Source organism: Balaenoptera ricei, chromosome 3, assembly GCF_028023285.1.
Source record: "Balaenoptera ricei isolate mBalRic1 chromosome 3, mBalRic1.hap2, whole genome shotgun sequence".
In the NCBI taxonomy this organism is placed as follows: Eukaryota; Metazoa; Chordata; class Mammalia; order Artiodactyla; family Balaenopteridae; genus Balaenoptera; species Balaenoptera ricei.
This window is the reverse complement of record NC_082641.1, coordinates 158,048,815-158,066,550: the sequence shown is the minus strand read 5'-3', so window position 1 is coordinate 158,066,550 and position 17,736 is coordinate 158,048,815. Positions and strand designations below refer to the sequence as shown.

General features: G+C 37.4%; 1 protein-coding gene across 1 annotated transcript in view; it reads left to right on the top strand.

The window, feature by feature from the left end:
• Positions 1-17,736, top strand: part of LOC132362763 (ELKS/Rab6-interacting/CAST family member 1-like) — a 128,126-nt gene that overhangs the window by 88,249 nt on the left and 22,141 nt on the right. The window contains 4 exon segments of the mRNA XM_059917737.1: positions 1,008-1,145; positions 2,403-2,543; positions 3,488-3,628; positions 9,366-9,559. Coding sequence (XP_059773720.1) covers positions 1,008-1,145; positions 2,403-2,543; positions 3,488-3,628; positions 9,366-9,559 — 614 coding nt within the window.

Here is a 17,736-nt window from a genome sequence, read left to right as displayed (position 1 = left end):
GCTTGGATTCAGGCACATAAAGTCCCCTTCCCATCTTATAATGAAAATGGGTCTGTTCATTTTTCTTTGTGTCACTAGTGCCTGGCATGTAATAGAGACTTCACCAATAGTTTTTTGAGTAAATGAATGCGTACTAGGGTATATGAAGGAATGAATAACTATAATAATAAATTTCATTGAAAATGCTTGCTGTTGAAATAAAAGATGATATAAAAACCTAACTTGAACACTAGCATTTAAGAACAGTTTTTCCGGGCTTCCCTGGTGGCGCAGTGGTTGAGAATCTGCCTGCCAATGCAGGGGACACGGGTTCGAGCCCTGGTCTGGGAAGATCCCACATGCCGCGGAGCAACTGGGCCCGTGAGCCACAACTACTGGGCCTGCGCGTCTGGAGCCTGTGCTCCACAACAAGAGAGGCCGCGACAGTGAGAGGCCCGCGACCGCGATGAAGAGTGGCCCCCGCTCGCCACAACCAAAGAAAGCCCTCGCACAGAAACGAAGACCCAACACAGCCAAAAATAAATAAATAAATAAATTGAAGAACAGTTTTTCCTTTTTACAGCTGATTTGTTTTTCTTAGCATCCAGCTGTTCAATTTGCTGTCCTCCCTCAGCATTTTTTAAAGGAATCTCTCTGGGCATTTACACTGTTGCTTTGGAAGTAATCCAGTTTCTCATGGCTTTCCTCTCTGTAGGTCTTCCCTTTATCCCCATCCGTATATGTTGGGTCTTTTCTCCCTAGCTACTTTCCTTATTTCTTTATAGAGATTTATGACTCTGCATGTATGACCATACCCATGTGTATGTCTTTTCTCTCTTCTGGCTATAAGTTCTCAGTTTAAAGCTTTGCATGAAGTTCTAAGACCCTTAGGGTTAAATTACTTCTACAGAGCACACACTGACAGCCCTGATCTACCTGTTTCCAACTTAAAATGATTTTTATTGTGACCGTTTGTATTTCTCTGAATTTCCTTTTTTTTCTCCCCTTAAATGTGTGTGCACACTCAGAATGAAAAGCTCCAAGAGCAACTTAGAGATAAGGAAAAGCAGATGAGCAGCTTGAAGGAGCGAGTCAAATCCTTGCAGGCTGACACCACCAACACTGACACCGCCTTGACTACTTTGGAGGAGGCCCTTGCCGAGAAGGTGGGTGACTGGCCCAGACTCCTCACAGACACATTTCTTCTGCCTTCTCATTAATCTGAAAGTCACTTTAGTGCTGAGACTTGATAGAGGAGACAGAAGAAGTCGCTTTGGCAAAAGGGAAAAGAGCTGCCTGTACTGTTGCTGACGTACCCAGTGTAAGGGAAGGAAGATTCGTTTTGTTGTTGCCAATTTAAGCACCTGTTGCTAGGCAGGATGGATTCCGTACTGGAGGGCAGTGGCTGAAGTTTCTAAAGAATCAGCCATGTGCTCCCTGTTTACTATCTTCTTTTTATGTGTATGGTCAGCTAGAATTCGATGATGTGGGAATGTCGGACGCTGACCATCAGGAGGCAACATTAGTTCTCTTTTACTGTGCCTCATTGGGATCTAATATATTCATGGGTTTTAGTTATTAATACAGTGTACTTGCTGTTTTTCTAGTCGTGGCCTTGCCACTTCATTTTGCCTTCATGAGCAAACCTAGTTTTTACAGGAATGGTTGACTAAATAAAGAAGTGGCCCAACATGACAAGTGTTAATGTCTTGGAGGAGGTTTAAGGACTCTTGGTGGGGCATTTTAATTGGATTCTTCTTCTTCTTTTTTCTTTAAGGGATAGGGTTACTGTTCCTTAAGCCTCTTGGACTCAGAATGTTTCAGGCTTCCTGCCCAGGGATCAAGGCTTGATCCCCGAATATATTCAGAAATAATACCCATAAATGTACTTAAATTGCTTCAACTTTCAAACTTCCTGAGTATCTGTTGACAGAAGTTTTAATGGTTTCTCTTTTCTTTATCCTTCTTTATGCTTTAAGCTCAACAAATCATAATCTCTCCAACCTCCTCCTGTTTGCTGTGTGAGTTGTGAGTTGTTTCCATTGCTTTGTAGGCAACATGTGAATTATATATAGAAAAGAAATATTTGCTACTTATTGTCCTTAGGGTATATGTATAAGTTTTTTGTTGCTTGGGATTTGAATAAATGAGATTATTCCAAAAGAATACTCTAGGGACATCTAATACTAATTAAGGTTATAGGAAAAGAAACCTAGGGGAATCAAAAGAACAAAACCAGATGTATGTTAGGGCAAGATAGGTTGGAAGGTTGAATTCTTTACAAGGTCAGTTATTAACGACCTATCACTGTCTTTTGAATGGAGGATGGAAGTGTGAAATTTTATCAGCTAGAAGCTGAATTGCAGTCATATGATAGAAGTATGAAAGGAATTTTCTCATGTATTGATGTACTCTCTTATCAGGAGCGGACAATCGAACGCTTGAAGGACCAGCGGGAGCGAGATGAGCAAGAAAAGCAGGAGGAAATTGATAACTACAAAAAAGATCTTAAAGACCTGAAAGAAAAAGTCAGCCTGTTGCAAGGCGACCTCTCAGAGAAAGAGGTCAAGATCACCAAAATGGAATTATTTGGTTTGCTTAGCCAGTGCATTGTGTGTATATGTTGTTGGTGTTTACATAATGCGTATAAAAAAAGGGTCTGTTGGAAGATTTAAAGAATCTTCTTATAGCAGGGATTATTTCAGGAAGCTTTGCAGAGATATAGTAGATGGAATCATTTCTTTCCTAAGTCTTACCTCTTACCTCTTGCAACTGTTATGAGTTGGCTTCTTACTTGCTAATGACGTTTTACAGATCCTAAAATAACAGTATTTCTCCAGTTACATTTGGAGAAATATTGTGCTAATGGTGAGAAAGCTGATAGACGAACGGCATATGCACAAGGAGGACAGTTTATTTACATCAGCTCTTAACGATCACCTCAGCATTGGCAGAGAAATCTTAAATGATTGTTGACCAATTAGGTGACTTAATAGACTTTGATTTTACTTTTGAAGAATCTTGTCGATGTCACCTAAATAGCAGAAATGCCTAATGCCTTGTGATCAGATAATAATGAGCTTTAGGGACATTCTCAGGGTTTTCTTTCTAATATCTTTAGGAAAATTTATGGGAATTTGTGTTTCTAATAGAATGTTTCTTCCAAAATTAGAAGAGAAGAAAAAAGTCAGTGTAGCTACTAAGGTTGACTGCTTACATTCACAAAGCTTGATCTACTTCCATTTATTTTGTGGGAATGGATATGTATTGGTAGAGCTCTTTAAGTCACTATTCAGTTGGTATTTCTTGGGAATTCATTCTGTTTTAGTTAGAACTTGAAAGCCAGAGCTAATGTTGTTGTTCTGTATTTCATGTTCTTGAAGTGGAAATATGTCAGTATGTGCTAATGGAAAGAAACTACAAACCACCAGGAAAATAAATTTAAGGATTTAAATCTCCATTTTGTTAATAAATAGTATTTATTCTAGATGTATGTTGCTTCTTTTAGGCTTCACTCTTGGATCTGAAAGAGCATGCTTCTTCCCTGGCTTCCGCAGGATTGAAAAAGGACTCACGGCTTAAGACACTAGAAGTTGCTTTGGAGCAGAAGAAGGAAGAGTGTCTGAAGATGGACTCGCAGTTGAAAAAGGTTAAAGAAAACTTTTCCAATTTCTTGCTTTGCTTTATTTATTTTTTTTAAGTTTCTGCTTTATAACAAAGTGAATCAGCTATACATAAACATATATCCCCATATCTCCTCCCTCTTGCATCTCCCTCCCATCCTCCCTATCCCACCCCTCTGGGTGGTCACAAAGCACTGAGCTGATCTCCCTGTGCTATGCGGCTGCTTCCCACTAGCTATCTGTTTTACATTTGGTAGTGTATATATGTCCATGCCACTCTCTCACTTTGTCCCAGCTTACCCTTCCCCCTCCCCGTGTCCTCAAGTCCATTCTCTACATCTGCGTCTTTATTCCTGTCCTGCCCCTAGGTTCTTCATCACTTTTTTTTTTTTTTTAGATTCCGTATGTATGTGTTAGCATACGGTATTTGTTTTTCTCTTTCTGACTTACTTCACTCTGTATGACAGACTCTAGGTCCATCCACCTCACTACAAATAACTCAATTTCATTTCCTTTTATGGCTGAGTAATATTCTATTGTATATATGTGCAACATCTTCTTTATCCATTCATCTGTTGATGGACACTTAGGTTGCTTCCATGTCCTGGCTATTGTAAATAGAGCTGTAATGAACATTGTGGTACATGACTCTTTTTGAATTATGGTTTTCTCAGGGTATATGCCCAGTAGTGGGATTGCTGGGTTGTATGGTAGTTCTATTTATAGTTTCTTAAGGAACCTCCCTACTGTTCTCCATAGTGGTTGTATCAATTTACATTCCCACCAACAGTGCAAGAGGGTTCCCTTTTCTCCACACCCTCTCCAGCATTTATTGTTTGTAGATTTTTTGATAATGGCCATTCTGACTGGTGGGAGGTGATACCTCATTGTAGTTTGGATTTGCATTTCTCTAATGATTAGTGATGTTGAGCATCCTTTCATGTGTTTGTTGGCAATCTGTATATCTTCTTTGGAGAAATGTCTATTTAGGTCTTCTGCCCATTTTTGGATTGGGTTGTTTGTTTTTTGATATTGAACTGCATGAGCTGCTTGTAAATTCTGGAGTTTAATCCTTTGTCAGTTGCTTCATTTGCAAATATTTTCTCCCATTCTGAGGGTTGTCTTCTCATCTTGTTTATGGTTTCCTTTGCTGTGCAAAACCTTCTAAGTTTCTAGGTCCCATTTGTTTATTTTTGTTTTTATTTCCATTTCTCTAGGAGGTGGGTCAAAAAGGATCTTGCTGCGATTTATGTCATAGAGTGTTCTGCCTCTGTTTTCCTCTAAGAGTTGGATAGTGTCTGGCCTTACATTTAGGTCTTTAACCCATTTTGAGTCTATTTTTGTGTATGGTGTTAGGGAGTGTTCTGCTTTCATTCTTCTACATGTAGCTGTCCAGTTTTCCCAGCACCATTTATTGAAGAGGCTGTCTTTTCTCCATTGTATATTCTTGCCTCCTTTATCAAGAATAAGGTGACCCTATGTGAGTGGGTTTATCTCTGGGCTTTTTACCCTGTTCCATTGATCTGTATTTCTGTTTTTGTGCCAGTCCCATACTGTCTTGATGACTGTTCTTGCTTTGCCTTAAATAACAGCATAGTAGAAAACTCTATAGTGTCCATATGGAATAACTTACCAGTGGAGTAATAATCTCCTAAAATTCAAAATACCATTTATACCTTGATTAATTCTCTTGGCATTCTTATCCTATTTTACTTTACTCCTGAGAGTCCCCAAACTCTTAGAAAATTGGCAATTCAGAGTAAGATTAAAATATGCAGCTCCTTTGTAGATGAAATGTAAGACCACAATGTAAAAATCTCAGTTATCTGATATTTTTCTTCTATTAGCATTAGGCTTCCTGGAAAGAGATAATTTAACAGTGATAGTCACCCATACCGGTGAATATTAGAATTTGGTACAGGTATTTACTATCCATTTCATTGATTTACACCTCTCTAATATTTATATGGCAGTTTGTGGTTTTCAAAGCACTTTCATACTTATTATCTCTGAGTTACCAACTCTGATTAACTGGGTCCAGTTCATGTGATTACTGATGAGAAGGGGGCCCAGCCTAGTCTTGAGACTTGGTGGTGTTCTTTTGACATATACTGGGTGTGTTCAGCATGAACACCTTGTGATGAATCATTATTTAGAGTATGCCAGAAATGAAGTCATATTCTTAAGCTAAGGAAAGGAAGAAAATCCAGTAGCTTAAAGTTACTTTTGAATAAGTAGGAAAATACTTTTTTTGAGATTAACTAATTCAGATTTGGTAATTGACTTTTTTCCCCCTCACTAAAGAAGTGGAGGTAATTTTCTATTAAATACTGGAATATTGAAGGTAAGACTGTTAGATGTATTTAGGATTATGAAACTGAGCAGTAACTGTCAAGAGTAATAAATGTTATTCACTAATATTCCAAACTCGCCTATTTATGGCAATCCCACATTTTCTCTTTGTTTATTTTTAATCTCCTTGTTATGATACTTCTATAGCTGGCCATTTTTATGATCTCTTAAACTTTGTGTTTAGGTTCATGAGAAAAAATAAAGTTATCTTTGGGTAGAGGACTTGGTGGCTTCCCCCTCCTCTGATTTATTACTTGTTTTTCTGCTAATTGCCATTTTACTTTTCGTATTTTCCCTTCTTTCATTCTGGACAACTGTAACTTTTCATTTTAATTAATTAGTGATGTTTTCCTATTACACTGCTCCCACAACGCCCTCTTCCAACCTAAATATAGGTTGCTCTAGAGTTTGCAATATACATTTTCACTCTTTTCTTTTTCCTCAGCTTTTTCAATGCCAAAAATTGTAGATATTTAAGGTGTACAACATGATGCTTTCATCTATGTATGCATTGTGAAATGGTTACCACAGTCAAGCTAATTAACACATTCATCAACCTTAAATAGTTACCTTTTTTCGTGTGTGTGGTGAGAACACTTTTTAAAAATTGTAGTATAATTGACATATAACATTTTATTAGTTTCTGGTGTACAACATAACAACTCAATATTTGTTTATATTGCAAAATCATCACCACAGTAAATCTATTGAACATCCATCAGTATACATAGTTATAAATTTTTTTTCTTGTGATGAGAACTTTTAAGATGTATTCTCTTAGCAACTTTGACATATGCAGCACATATTTATAGTCACCATGCTGTACATCACATCCCCAGGACTTACTGTTTTGTAACTGGAAATGTGTACCTTCTGGTCCCCTTCACCCATGTCGCCCACCTCTGACTCCCCACTTCTGGCAGGCTACCGGTCTTTTCTGTGAGCTTGGTCTTTTTGTTTTTGTTTTAGATTCCATATGTAAGTGCAGTCATAATGACATTTATCTACTCTGTCTGACTTATCTCACTTAGCACGTTCTCAAGGTCCATCCATATTGTGGCCAATGAAAAGACTTTCCCCCCTTTTTTATGGCTGAGTAATATTCCTGTGTGTGTATACATACACACATACGTACATACCGCATTTTCTTATCTATTCATCCACTGATGGACACTTAGGTTGTTGAGAACACTTTTTAAGATGTATTCTCTTAGCAAATTTCAAGTATGCAACACAACATTGTTAACTAGAGTCAATATCCTATACGTTAGATCCCCAGGACTTATTCATCTTATAACTGAAAGTTTGTACACTTTGACCAACATCTTCCCATTTCCCCACCCCCAGCCCCTGGCAACCACCCTTCTACCCTCTGCTTTTCTGAGTTCACCTTTTTCAGATTCCACATTATAAGCAAGATCTTCCATGTTTTTAATATGTGGCATTTCCTTCTCATTCTTCTTTGCAGTGTCCATTTTTCTGCTTACATTGCCCCTCTACTCTTGGGTGTTGTCTCCTTTTCCCCTTAGCGCCTTTAACTATTTTTTAAAAATATTTATTTATTTTATTTATTTATTTTTTGGTCTGTGTTGGGTCTTAGTTGTGGCATGCGGGATCCTCATTGTGATGCGCGGGCTCTCTAGTTGTGGCGCACGGGCTCCAGAGCGCATGGGCTCTGTCGTTTGTGGGATGCAGCCTCTCTAGTTGAGGCGTGGGGGCTCCGTAGTGGCGGCGCACGGGCTTAGTTGCCCTGCGGCATGTGGGATCTTAGTTCTCTGACCGGGGATCAAACCCGTGTCCCCCGCACTGGAAGATGGATTCTTAACCGCTGGACCACCAGGGAAGTCCTGTGCCTTTAGCTATTTATCATAGTTACTTTAAATTCCCTGTCTGGTAATTCCAACATCTGTGTCAAATATATGAGTCTTATTTTTTACTAGCAGGGGCGAGAGTGGGAGAAATGCCCTTTCCCCAGGTAGGACAAAGCTCTGTTAAAATTTTTACTCCTGAGGGAGTCTCTGTCTTTGGATAGAGTACACTTTGGGCATATTTCACAATTGTTACTCTTCCCCTCCTGCAGCCAGAACCACAAGGGGATTTTTGTTGGCTCTTCACTGTGAGACCCTGGTGTGGTTCCTGGATTAAAGCCCATGAAAGTATGGGCCCCGCTAAAACCGCCGGCCCTGGGACTTTCCTCACTCTTTTGCTTGTACGTCCACACTCAGCCCCCAGCAGTTCCTTAAAATTACCACTTCAGTGTTTCTGCTCACAGCTTCTGCTCCAGGTGAGCAGATCTCAGCTTCAGCTCTGTGGGTTTGCCAGTGTCTCTTGATGTCGGAGGGGTAATTTTTCCTGTGACCTCAGTTCTCTGATAGGTCCTAGAAAACTCATTGATTTTCTGTTTTTCAACTTTTTCTTGTAAAAATAGTATGATGACTTCTGAGTTTTTTACATGTTGGAACTGAAGTTCCAGTAGCTTCCTGTATGGAACAGGCCTACTCATTCTTGTTTTATGAAGGTATTTGTATGAATTTTGCTGTTTAGAATAAAATCTAAAAATATAATAAAAACAATTTATTAATTATATTTGGGAATCAGCTTTAGTTTTATTCATTAACACATAACTGTTTATGGAATCAGTAAGTTAACCTATGCCCAGGAATTTGAAAGTAGATCACAGAGATTTAATTAACAACATTACCTGTCTTATACAGCTTTTTCAGTTCTGCTAGATGTTGAATGAATTTGACTATTTTATCATGTCTGTTTCTCAACTTAATTTATATTGGAAATTGCCTTATTGAAAATAAAAATCCCTTTGACTTTAAAAAAATGTCTTAAAATAAATGAGAGCATATTTCCTAATGTAAGATTGAGATAAGAGTCTAGTAATAAAATGTAAGACCCAGAATAATTGTTAAATATCATATTTCAGATTTTATCCCATTCTAGTAGATAAGTGCTTCCCTAGCATTATTACATTTTAAAAGCAGGGCAGTGAAGTAAGTCAGACAGAGAAAGACAAATACTGTATGATCTCACTTATATGTGGAATGTAAAAACCAAAAACCAACCAAAAACTGAACTCATAGATACAGAGACCAGATTGGTAGTTGTCAGAAATGGAGGGCTGTGTGTGTGTGTGTGTGTGTGTGTGTGTGTGTGTGTTTGTATAATGGGTGGAGGTGGTCAAAAGGTACAAACTTCCAGTTATTAAAAAAAAAATGTAACTGTGTAGTGATATTTTGTCTATGTAATATTTAAGCAGAGAAGAACCTTATAAATTGAAGACTAGCTATTAGATGTTTGATAATCCCCTGTTGAAATTGGAGTATAAGTGGCTTCTGGGGACATGGTTTGCCCACTGCCACTGTATGTATATCTGATAGAATTTGGACATTTTCTTTGTAGGCACACGAGGCAGCATCGGAAGCCAGAGCCAGTCCAGAGATGAGTGATCGAATACAGCAATTGGAGAGAGAGATTGCCAGGTACAAAGATGACTCTAGCAAGGCCCAGGCAGAAGTTGACCGCCTCTTGGAAATCTTGAAGGAGGTGGAAAATGAGAAGAATGACAAAGATAAGAAGATTGCTGAGTTGGAAAGGTAAGGAAAGGGAAGCTGAAGAGGCACTCTCTATGTTAGAGAGGTTGAAGGATGGTTTTAAAACTATGTACTTTTCGGGACATATTTTTCCAATATATCTGCCTCTCTGAATTTACTTTATTACCTACTTTTTATTCTAAGTCAGTGTAGCTTCACTGTTGCAGTCTCTGAATGGCAACACGGAGTGGGAATAGATTGGGAAGCTATGGACTTCAGCATCATTGATTGGAAAGAGAAAGTATTCATTGATTAAGAAGTTAAAGTTTTCTACTGGCTAATCAAGAGAGTGCAGATAGCCACTTGCTCTCTCATTATTTATTTATCTGTGTAAGGAACAAATGAACCTCAAGTTTAAGGAGTTAAAATTTTTAATTGGTTTAGACCTTTTATGTTGAGCCGTTGCTCTTTTGGGCTGTGAATTTTTAGACTCTGTATTGTGGAGAAGCAAGCTATTACATTGGTACATAGGTCAAATTTAGAAGGAGGGACATTTTGAGGACAAGTTAGGAGACTTGGATGTGATTTTTTATTGAGCTCTGACTTTGACTTCTTCAGAATGAGCTTTGTTTAAACAGAACCAGCCAGATAGCTCTCTTGGAATTTTCTTTGCCTTTTTTTCTTGTTAGGGTATTTTGTACGAAAGATAAAGCGTATGCCTCTTGGCCTCTTCCTTTACACCATGTATTTAACATAAATTCACAAGTGCATAGAAATAGTTCTTCCAGTAGCACTGCATTAATCACTGTATTCTGAACAGTCAGAGAGACTGGCAGTGACAGAATGAAGTCATTAATCCGTGTGACTCCTTTGAGCCTGATTCTTAGAAGTATTTTATTTTCATGCTCTTGAACGTTGGGAAGTAGTAGACTACTTTCATAAGTTGTTTACTAAGTTTTAAATTTTTAGGATATTGGTAGACTTGATATTTTCCCCTAGAAGTAACTTTTTCCTCTTGTTCTGTACCCATAGAATTTTGATTTTCAAAAAACTAAAAGGATAAAGTCCAACCCTCACAATTCTTCTTCACTAAGTTGAAAGTGTGAATGAATGAGCTGATCACCTACTCATTTGTTTCCTCTTATTTTGATATTAACTCTATTCGTGTTTTCTGGTCTGGTTCTGGATAAGATGGGTGGATAAAGTTCTTTAAGTCAGAATTAACAAATTATCAGAGTCTCAAGATTAGATTATGTATGTTTTTTGTACGTCTTCCCTGTTTGCACTGCATCTTTACCCCCAGCACACGTGCACGTGCACACACACACACACACACACACACACTCTCTCGTTACATACTTACATAAGTACATGCCTTTCTTTGCTTTTGTGTCACCCTGAAATCAACAGCAGTACTTCATAGATGTAATTTATTTTTATTTTATTTATTTATTTATTTATTTTTTGAAATCAGACTTTTATTCAAATCTTAATTTCATAGATTTTAAAATACGATACTTCTGATGGATTAGTGACTTCCCACTAAATGTATTTCAGTCTTTCAGAAAAGAAATTTCTTGATAAAGTTTTATTTTTCAGTTTGATTTTTTTGTGTTAGAACTCTGCATTGAAATTATTGCTTGCTATTCCAGATACCTTGCTTGAAAAATGTTTCAATTCATTTTTGGACCCAGTACTGATTTTGGGAGATGGACGTGATTTGAACGAGAGTAAGAAATAGAATTAAATCTATATTTGATATCCAAAGCACACCAGATAGCTTTTATTAGCCACTATATTTCTCACATTTGGGGAGAGAGTTGTAAATGATCTGTTCTTTCCACAGAATATTACTTATAAATTTGAACAAGTACTATAGAATTTTGTCCTCTGGTCATGTAACATTGTAATCTTCTTTTAAGATTCGACACACAGTTTCCTGGCTACCGAGAAAAGAAACAGTTTTAAAAACTCAATTGCTACTGGCTTTGTAATTTGTTATTGAGCAGCATAGTTTAAGAGGGGAATAAAAGATGATTGGAATTATTTTATGCCTTTTCTTCCCAGAGTTTTAGTACTGAGCTGCGTGTGCGTGGCTGCTGTGTTTCTTACTAACCGTTTGCTTCTTATGTTGCTGTTCCACTGTTTCCTGGGTGTGGGTGTCTGGCTCCCTGTCATTCCTCATCTGAGTTTCTTCACCTTTCTTTTGGCGTGTCTTATCCTGGTCCTATTCCATTGGGGTTTTGGTCTCTGTGTCTGTCTGTGTTCATGTCCCTCTTGGCCATGCTGTTTCCCAGAAAGCCAGCCTCCCGCACTTTGTACCTTCCACGCCACATTTCTGTCCCTGCACCGTCGGGGGGGTTTGTTTGGGACTTCCTGGGAAAGTGAGTGTTAAGTAAGGCTACAGTTGTGTACTCGAGGAGTTGCTGCTGCCACTCTTGCTGCTGCTGGGGCTTGCTGGGGGTTTTGCTTGATCAGAATTAAAGACCAGCCGGTTATATATCCAGTTGAACAGTACCTCTTAGGTCCATTGCTTGTGGATAAAGTATGTGTTCTCTCTGCTAAGATTCTGATATTGTTGGATATAATTGTCTTATTCTTGGTTTCTAGCCCATCTTTTATGTGGTGGTTCTTTTGCTGGAGTGCCCTTTAAGTAGTAGCCTCTCAGGCGATGCAGCTGTAGTGCCACACCCTGATTCAGGAAGTAGCATGCATTTTTACTGGGTGTTCAGCCACCTTCTAAGTGCAAAAATGACAGCAGAATGTTATCATTGGGCTAAAGAAAATTCTTATTATTCTTTTAAAATTTCCTAGTACTTATGTAAGATTCTCCAATATTAATAGGTTTAGATTAAATCATGAAGAATTCCCAGACTTATTCTTTGTGGTCTTGAGAAAAACAAATAGTCCCTTACACTGCTCTTCCAGAACAATGGTAGTTCCTGTCAGATGATTTAGTGTTGTACGAGTGTCTTGAGCTACTGCAATTTTAAAACGAGGATTATGTAGGCCTACCCATACATCTGCAAATACAAAATATTTTTCCCAATTAAATCGAAGAAGTACTATTTCTAAATTTATATTCCGTACTGTGGTGTGTATCAGTTGGAGTTCAACCAGAGAGGCAGAACCAGTAGGAGAGATACATACATATATTTATATATATATGATACATATATATCCGTTTTATTACAAGGAATTGTCTTGCATGACTGTCAGCAGCTGGCTAAGCGAGTCTGAAATGTGTATGGGAAAGCTGTCAGGAGGAGATCACCTGCAGGATAGAACTCCCGTGGGCATGGGCCAGAACGGTGGTCCGCAGGCAAAATTTCTTTTCTTTCCTTGGGAAACCTGCTTTTAGGGCCTTCCAAAGAATTGAGATAGCCCACCTCGATTATCTGGGATAGTAATCTCCTTTACTTAAATGGATTGTAGGCTTTACTTATATCCGCAAAATACCTTCATAGCAACATGTAGATTAGTGTTGGATTAAGTTAACTGGGTGCTGTAGCCTACCCAGGTTGACACTTCAAGAAAGTCATCACCTGGCGGTTCTGGATAGTCTCCACAGATGATTTTAAGGGAGAAAATAATAGTAAAAACAAACCTAAAGATTGACGTGTTATATAAGTAGATTGATTTCGATTAGCATGAGGAACCCAAAATGTAAATTGAATATTTCTCTTCTCAAGTGAGCATATTATGGTTTCTATTTAGATGCACGATGAATAGCCTTTTCTTTGGCATAATGTTTAAAATGTTTAGTAATGTAGGCTGATGAAATTCTGATAGTAGTATCTTTTCAGACTCCTGAAAGAATTGCTTGTTGTCTGCTCTTTCACTCATGTCCCTTTAGCTAAATACCCATGCCATGGCAGTATACTGGGAGCATTATCCCCCGTGCATAATTTTGCTTCTGTATTTGCTTTATTACCTTTTTTTTTCTGATACAGAAGCACTAATGAATCTGCAGAGTTTGGTGTTTGCACTAGAAATCCTCAATTTTTACTCTAATGTGAGGTTTATTTAAATTACATTCAGCATCCCACTTAGCAACTTTTATGTTTGGAGAATGACACCCATCTTCTGATTTTTCACATAATTTAGGTATCAAGGATTGCCTTTGGTTTATGAAAGTTAGGAATTTTCAGTGATGTAAAGAATAATAGAATATTATTGTGTAACTTAAATAATTTATAAGAAATTTGGATTTACTGTATTTCCTGATTTGTGGGAATATAAAAACTGGAATTTTAATGGATGTAGATTTCATTTGGGGTTGTGTTTTGAAATTTATAAGAGGGATTAAAAGATGAGAAGAAAGGACATGTTTTCTTAGACATGTTTAATCTTTGAAAACCCTAAAGTTCTTTTTATTCCTTATTCCTTTTACGTGGTTACTCTCCCTTTAAATATGCATCTGTAAAAACACTACTGTTAGTAAGATTTGTAGTTATCAAGCTCTTGAGAATAATAGCCAATCTGTGAGTTTAGTTTTTCTCTCCTGTACCTCACTCTCCTCTTTGCCACAAAGTATATACCCTTTCCTTCTTCATTAATGAATGAATGAATTTTTCTACTTATGAAGGCTCTTATTTGCTGGTCACTGTTCTGGGCTCTGGGGACACAACAGGGAACAAAGCAAACAAAATCTCTGCCTTCCAGGAGTTTATCATCTAGCCTCAGAAGACGAAAGCTCCAGCAAGGAGCGGACTTTTCCTCTGTAGGCAATGCTGGCAGAGGCGTTCTTCCACAGCTTGCCGGTACCTAGAAATTTCAGTGAGGAGGTTTCCATTTGCGGTCTGGTTGAGCTCTCCTGGGAAGTCATACTTAACATACTCAATTAATGTGTGCCCCAGGATACAGAATTATTACGGAAAAGGGGCTTCTTGTTGAACTTCAGACTCTTAAGTCTGGTCTTCTAATTTTTGTGACCAGTATTAAATGATAATGGCTTGAGAGGTTGTTTGGATAGAAGGCTAGCAGGTTGTTTTGGATCCTAGGCTCCTAATTTTAGGTCCTAGAACTGTAGCGTAGATGGAGATGTAAAATGGAGAGGGAAAGCCAGGATAGTGTGCTGCTACTGGTACTATTCTGACAAAGGCAAGAGAACCAGGAATCAGTGTTGTTATTTACATACATACACACACACGCACACACACATATGCACACACATATGTATAGGTACATAAGCACATTTTGGGGCCAGTCTCGTAAGTAGATTTATATTAGGTTTTTATTAGGAGGAAACTTAGTTTTTCTGCTTTGTGATGGTTGCTTTCATTTTCTTTGCTAACTGTCTTTTCCAGACCTCATCTAGAACTATTAGTTCTAGGCTTTTACATCATGATTAAACTTAAATTTTGTGGACTAGCAAGAAAACTTAACCTGTGTTTATAATGTTTCCAAGGGAACTACATTCTGGTTTATAAACAACTGGCTCTATTAAACAACTGGTATATGATGTATTCATAAGATTTGGAGCTGCTTGATTTTTTTTTTTAAAGCAAGGGTGTTCCCAGTTTGCTCAGAATTCAGGCTCAAGGTAGTTAGCCCCTGAATTAACTGTCTAAATTGCTACAGCAGTAACTGTTAACCTCATTTTGGTAAGTGAGAGGAATCTATACTTCTGTAGTTCAAGATCAACATAATGAACTGAGCTTGAACACAAAGAATGGGGTCGTTTTCCCATCATGCCGGGAGTGAGATTTAGTCTGTGGTGTTATTTGCACGCGTGCATGTGTAAGAGAAAGTACTTCTCTGGTGGTATTTGGAGAATTTAGGGAAGATAGTTGCTAGGCTTAAATCCTCATGGCTCGAGGATATGACCTTTTAAGTTTTTTTATTTGCTTTTAAAGCTTACTAGTACCTGAAATTTTATGTAATGAAAACGGAGTTATTTTTACTTTTTATAAATCTTTCAAAATGTGTTGGCAAACTTAGAGTTTACAAGATATTTCCAACTTTTGGTCTGATATTAGTAGATTTAATTAACTCTTTGTTTTCTTTAAAACTGGGCTTTAGAATTAGGAGGTGAATGCTTTTTTGTTATCTGCTTTTTCTGAGTATTTTCTCTTTGACTAAAATTTTCTTTCCCCTTATTCATTTGTGGGGATTTGACCCCTTTTAATTGTTATCTTTTTTTGGGGAAAAAAAAAAAACTTTACTGACCTCTCTTAGGTAGTAATGTCTCTTTCCTTTTTTTTTTTTTTTGTGTGTGTGTGTGTGCTTTTGTTATAGTATCTATCACATTCTGTCCCAGGACTGTACATTGTTGTGGGCCCAATAAATACATACATTAAAACGTAGAGACACAGCTCCTTTCTCATTTTACTGTCTAATCATCCCACATTTCTTCACTTTTATCTTTCCATCCCCCACACATTCAGACCGTTGATCAAGCAGATGGAGATTTAATAGTCCCTTATACCCTTGTTTGTTATAGTGAATATATTTTTATATTTGTTTCTTCTATATGTTTGTAATATGTTTACCATTGCCCATATACTTTTCTTTCTGTAAAAATATAAGTAAACGCATATGCATTAAATATTCTTATTTAATATAATTCAGTAGGATTACTTTTCTATCTGCAGGTTAAACAAAAGTATAGATAACCTCTCTCCTCTTCTGTCACAGTGAAATACCAATTCTAACTTGTATTTTTACATTTTAACATCACTGAAACTGGGATACGTGAATAAATAATGGCGTGATTTAATTGGTATATATTTTTTTATTTCTTGGTAATACATAAAGTAATGGCACATCTTCTTCCTTTGGTGAATTGATATTGAAGATGTGCGCAAAGAGAGTGAATAAAATTATTTCAGTGGCTGGGGGTGGAAGGAAGTATTTCCAAATTAACGTTATCTTCTCATGTATTCCATTTTAAATGTGTGTAACCAGATGAATATGTTTACTATTATCATTAGATATTTGACTGTTTTAACTGCATCCTGAAAGTTTATTTGCTTAGGTTGACCTAAAATTTTTGTTGACATTTTCATTTGGAAAGTGGGTTTTATGTTTGTGATTTTATATTGGTATCACAGTACATTCAGGCATCTATGGCACAGTATAACCTGAGAATATAAACCTACATATTTAATCTTCATATTTGTAAATATTTTTTCTGTAAAGAAATCCCGAATTGATCATTCAGCTTAATGTCTTCAGAAATCTCCCATAGGGAAATTAATATTAAGCTGTATATAGATTTGGCGTAAACTAGTATACAATTGATGAGGAAAATGGTTCCTTAAAGCATTTCCTTACTTTTAAATTTATAGTCACGTATCTTTGATCCACGAAGGACAGTGTTGGTGAATGTGGTCTTGACGTAGCTGGAATAGAGGAGAAATGAGTGTGGTGATTGTGTGTGCTTTCTTGAGGGAGAATGGGTTGTGTTTAAAAAAACGAAAAGAAAAAGGGAAAACGAGATGCTGCGAGTGTTGTAACGGAAGGCGACTGGTTCTTTATCAGATCCTGCTGGCTTCAGCTTGCTTTCTGGGGGGGGGGGGCCGCTTGTTTCTTCCTTCGTCCTCCTAGATGAATTTCACTGATTTCATTTAAAAGAAGAATAAATCACACCGCTTTACATAGTCAGTTCTATTAGGCCATCTTCCTAAAGTTTCTTGTGGGCACAGCACCTTATAATTTATTACAGTCTTGATAGAAATTTTGATGGTTACCTCAAGTTTTTACTTGACACTGGAAACATTAGAATTATATATAGTTATTCTATATGCAGATTTTTTTTCTCCTAAATTTATTTCCCAAGAGCTAAAGTTTGATGCCAAAGTGAAATATGACTCCTGAACTGTAAAATAGTTAAAAAGATCCTTAAGGTTGCTCACTCTCGACAGGAATAAGCTTAATTTTTCTTTTTTCAGGGATTTTCTCGTGTCTCATATAAAACTTTGCATCTATATGAGATTTCAGTGAGTGTCATCACTGATCTAAAATTATTCTAACGTAATGTGTCATAACCAACAAAAATAAAAAAGATCATTGGGAACAGTCATTTAGATAAATGATTGGCCTCTCTTTGACTTTGAACATTGTCTGCATTCTACACTGTTTTCCAAATGCCAAAGATCCGTGGATTTTTGTAGATCCCTTCAGGAGTCTGTAAGCATCATAGGACATATAAAGTATGTCCAGGAGGTGTGTCAGCAGACCTACATTCCTCTCACGGATCCACCACGTATTTGCTGTGTGGTTGTGAGGAGTTTTGT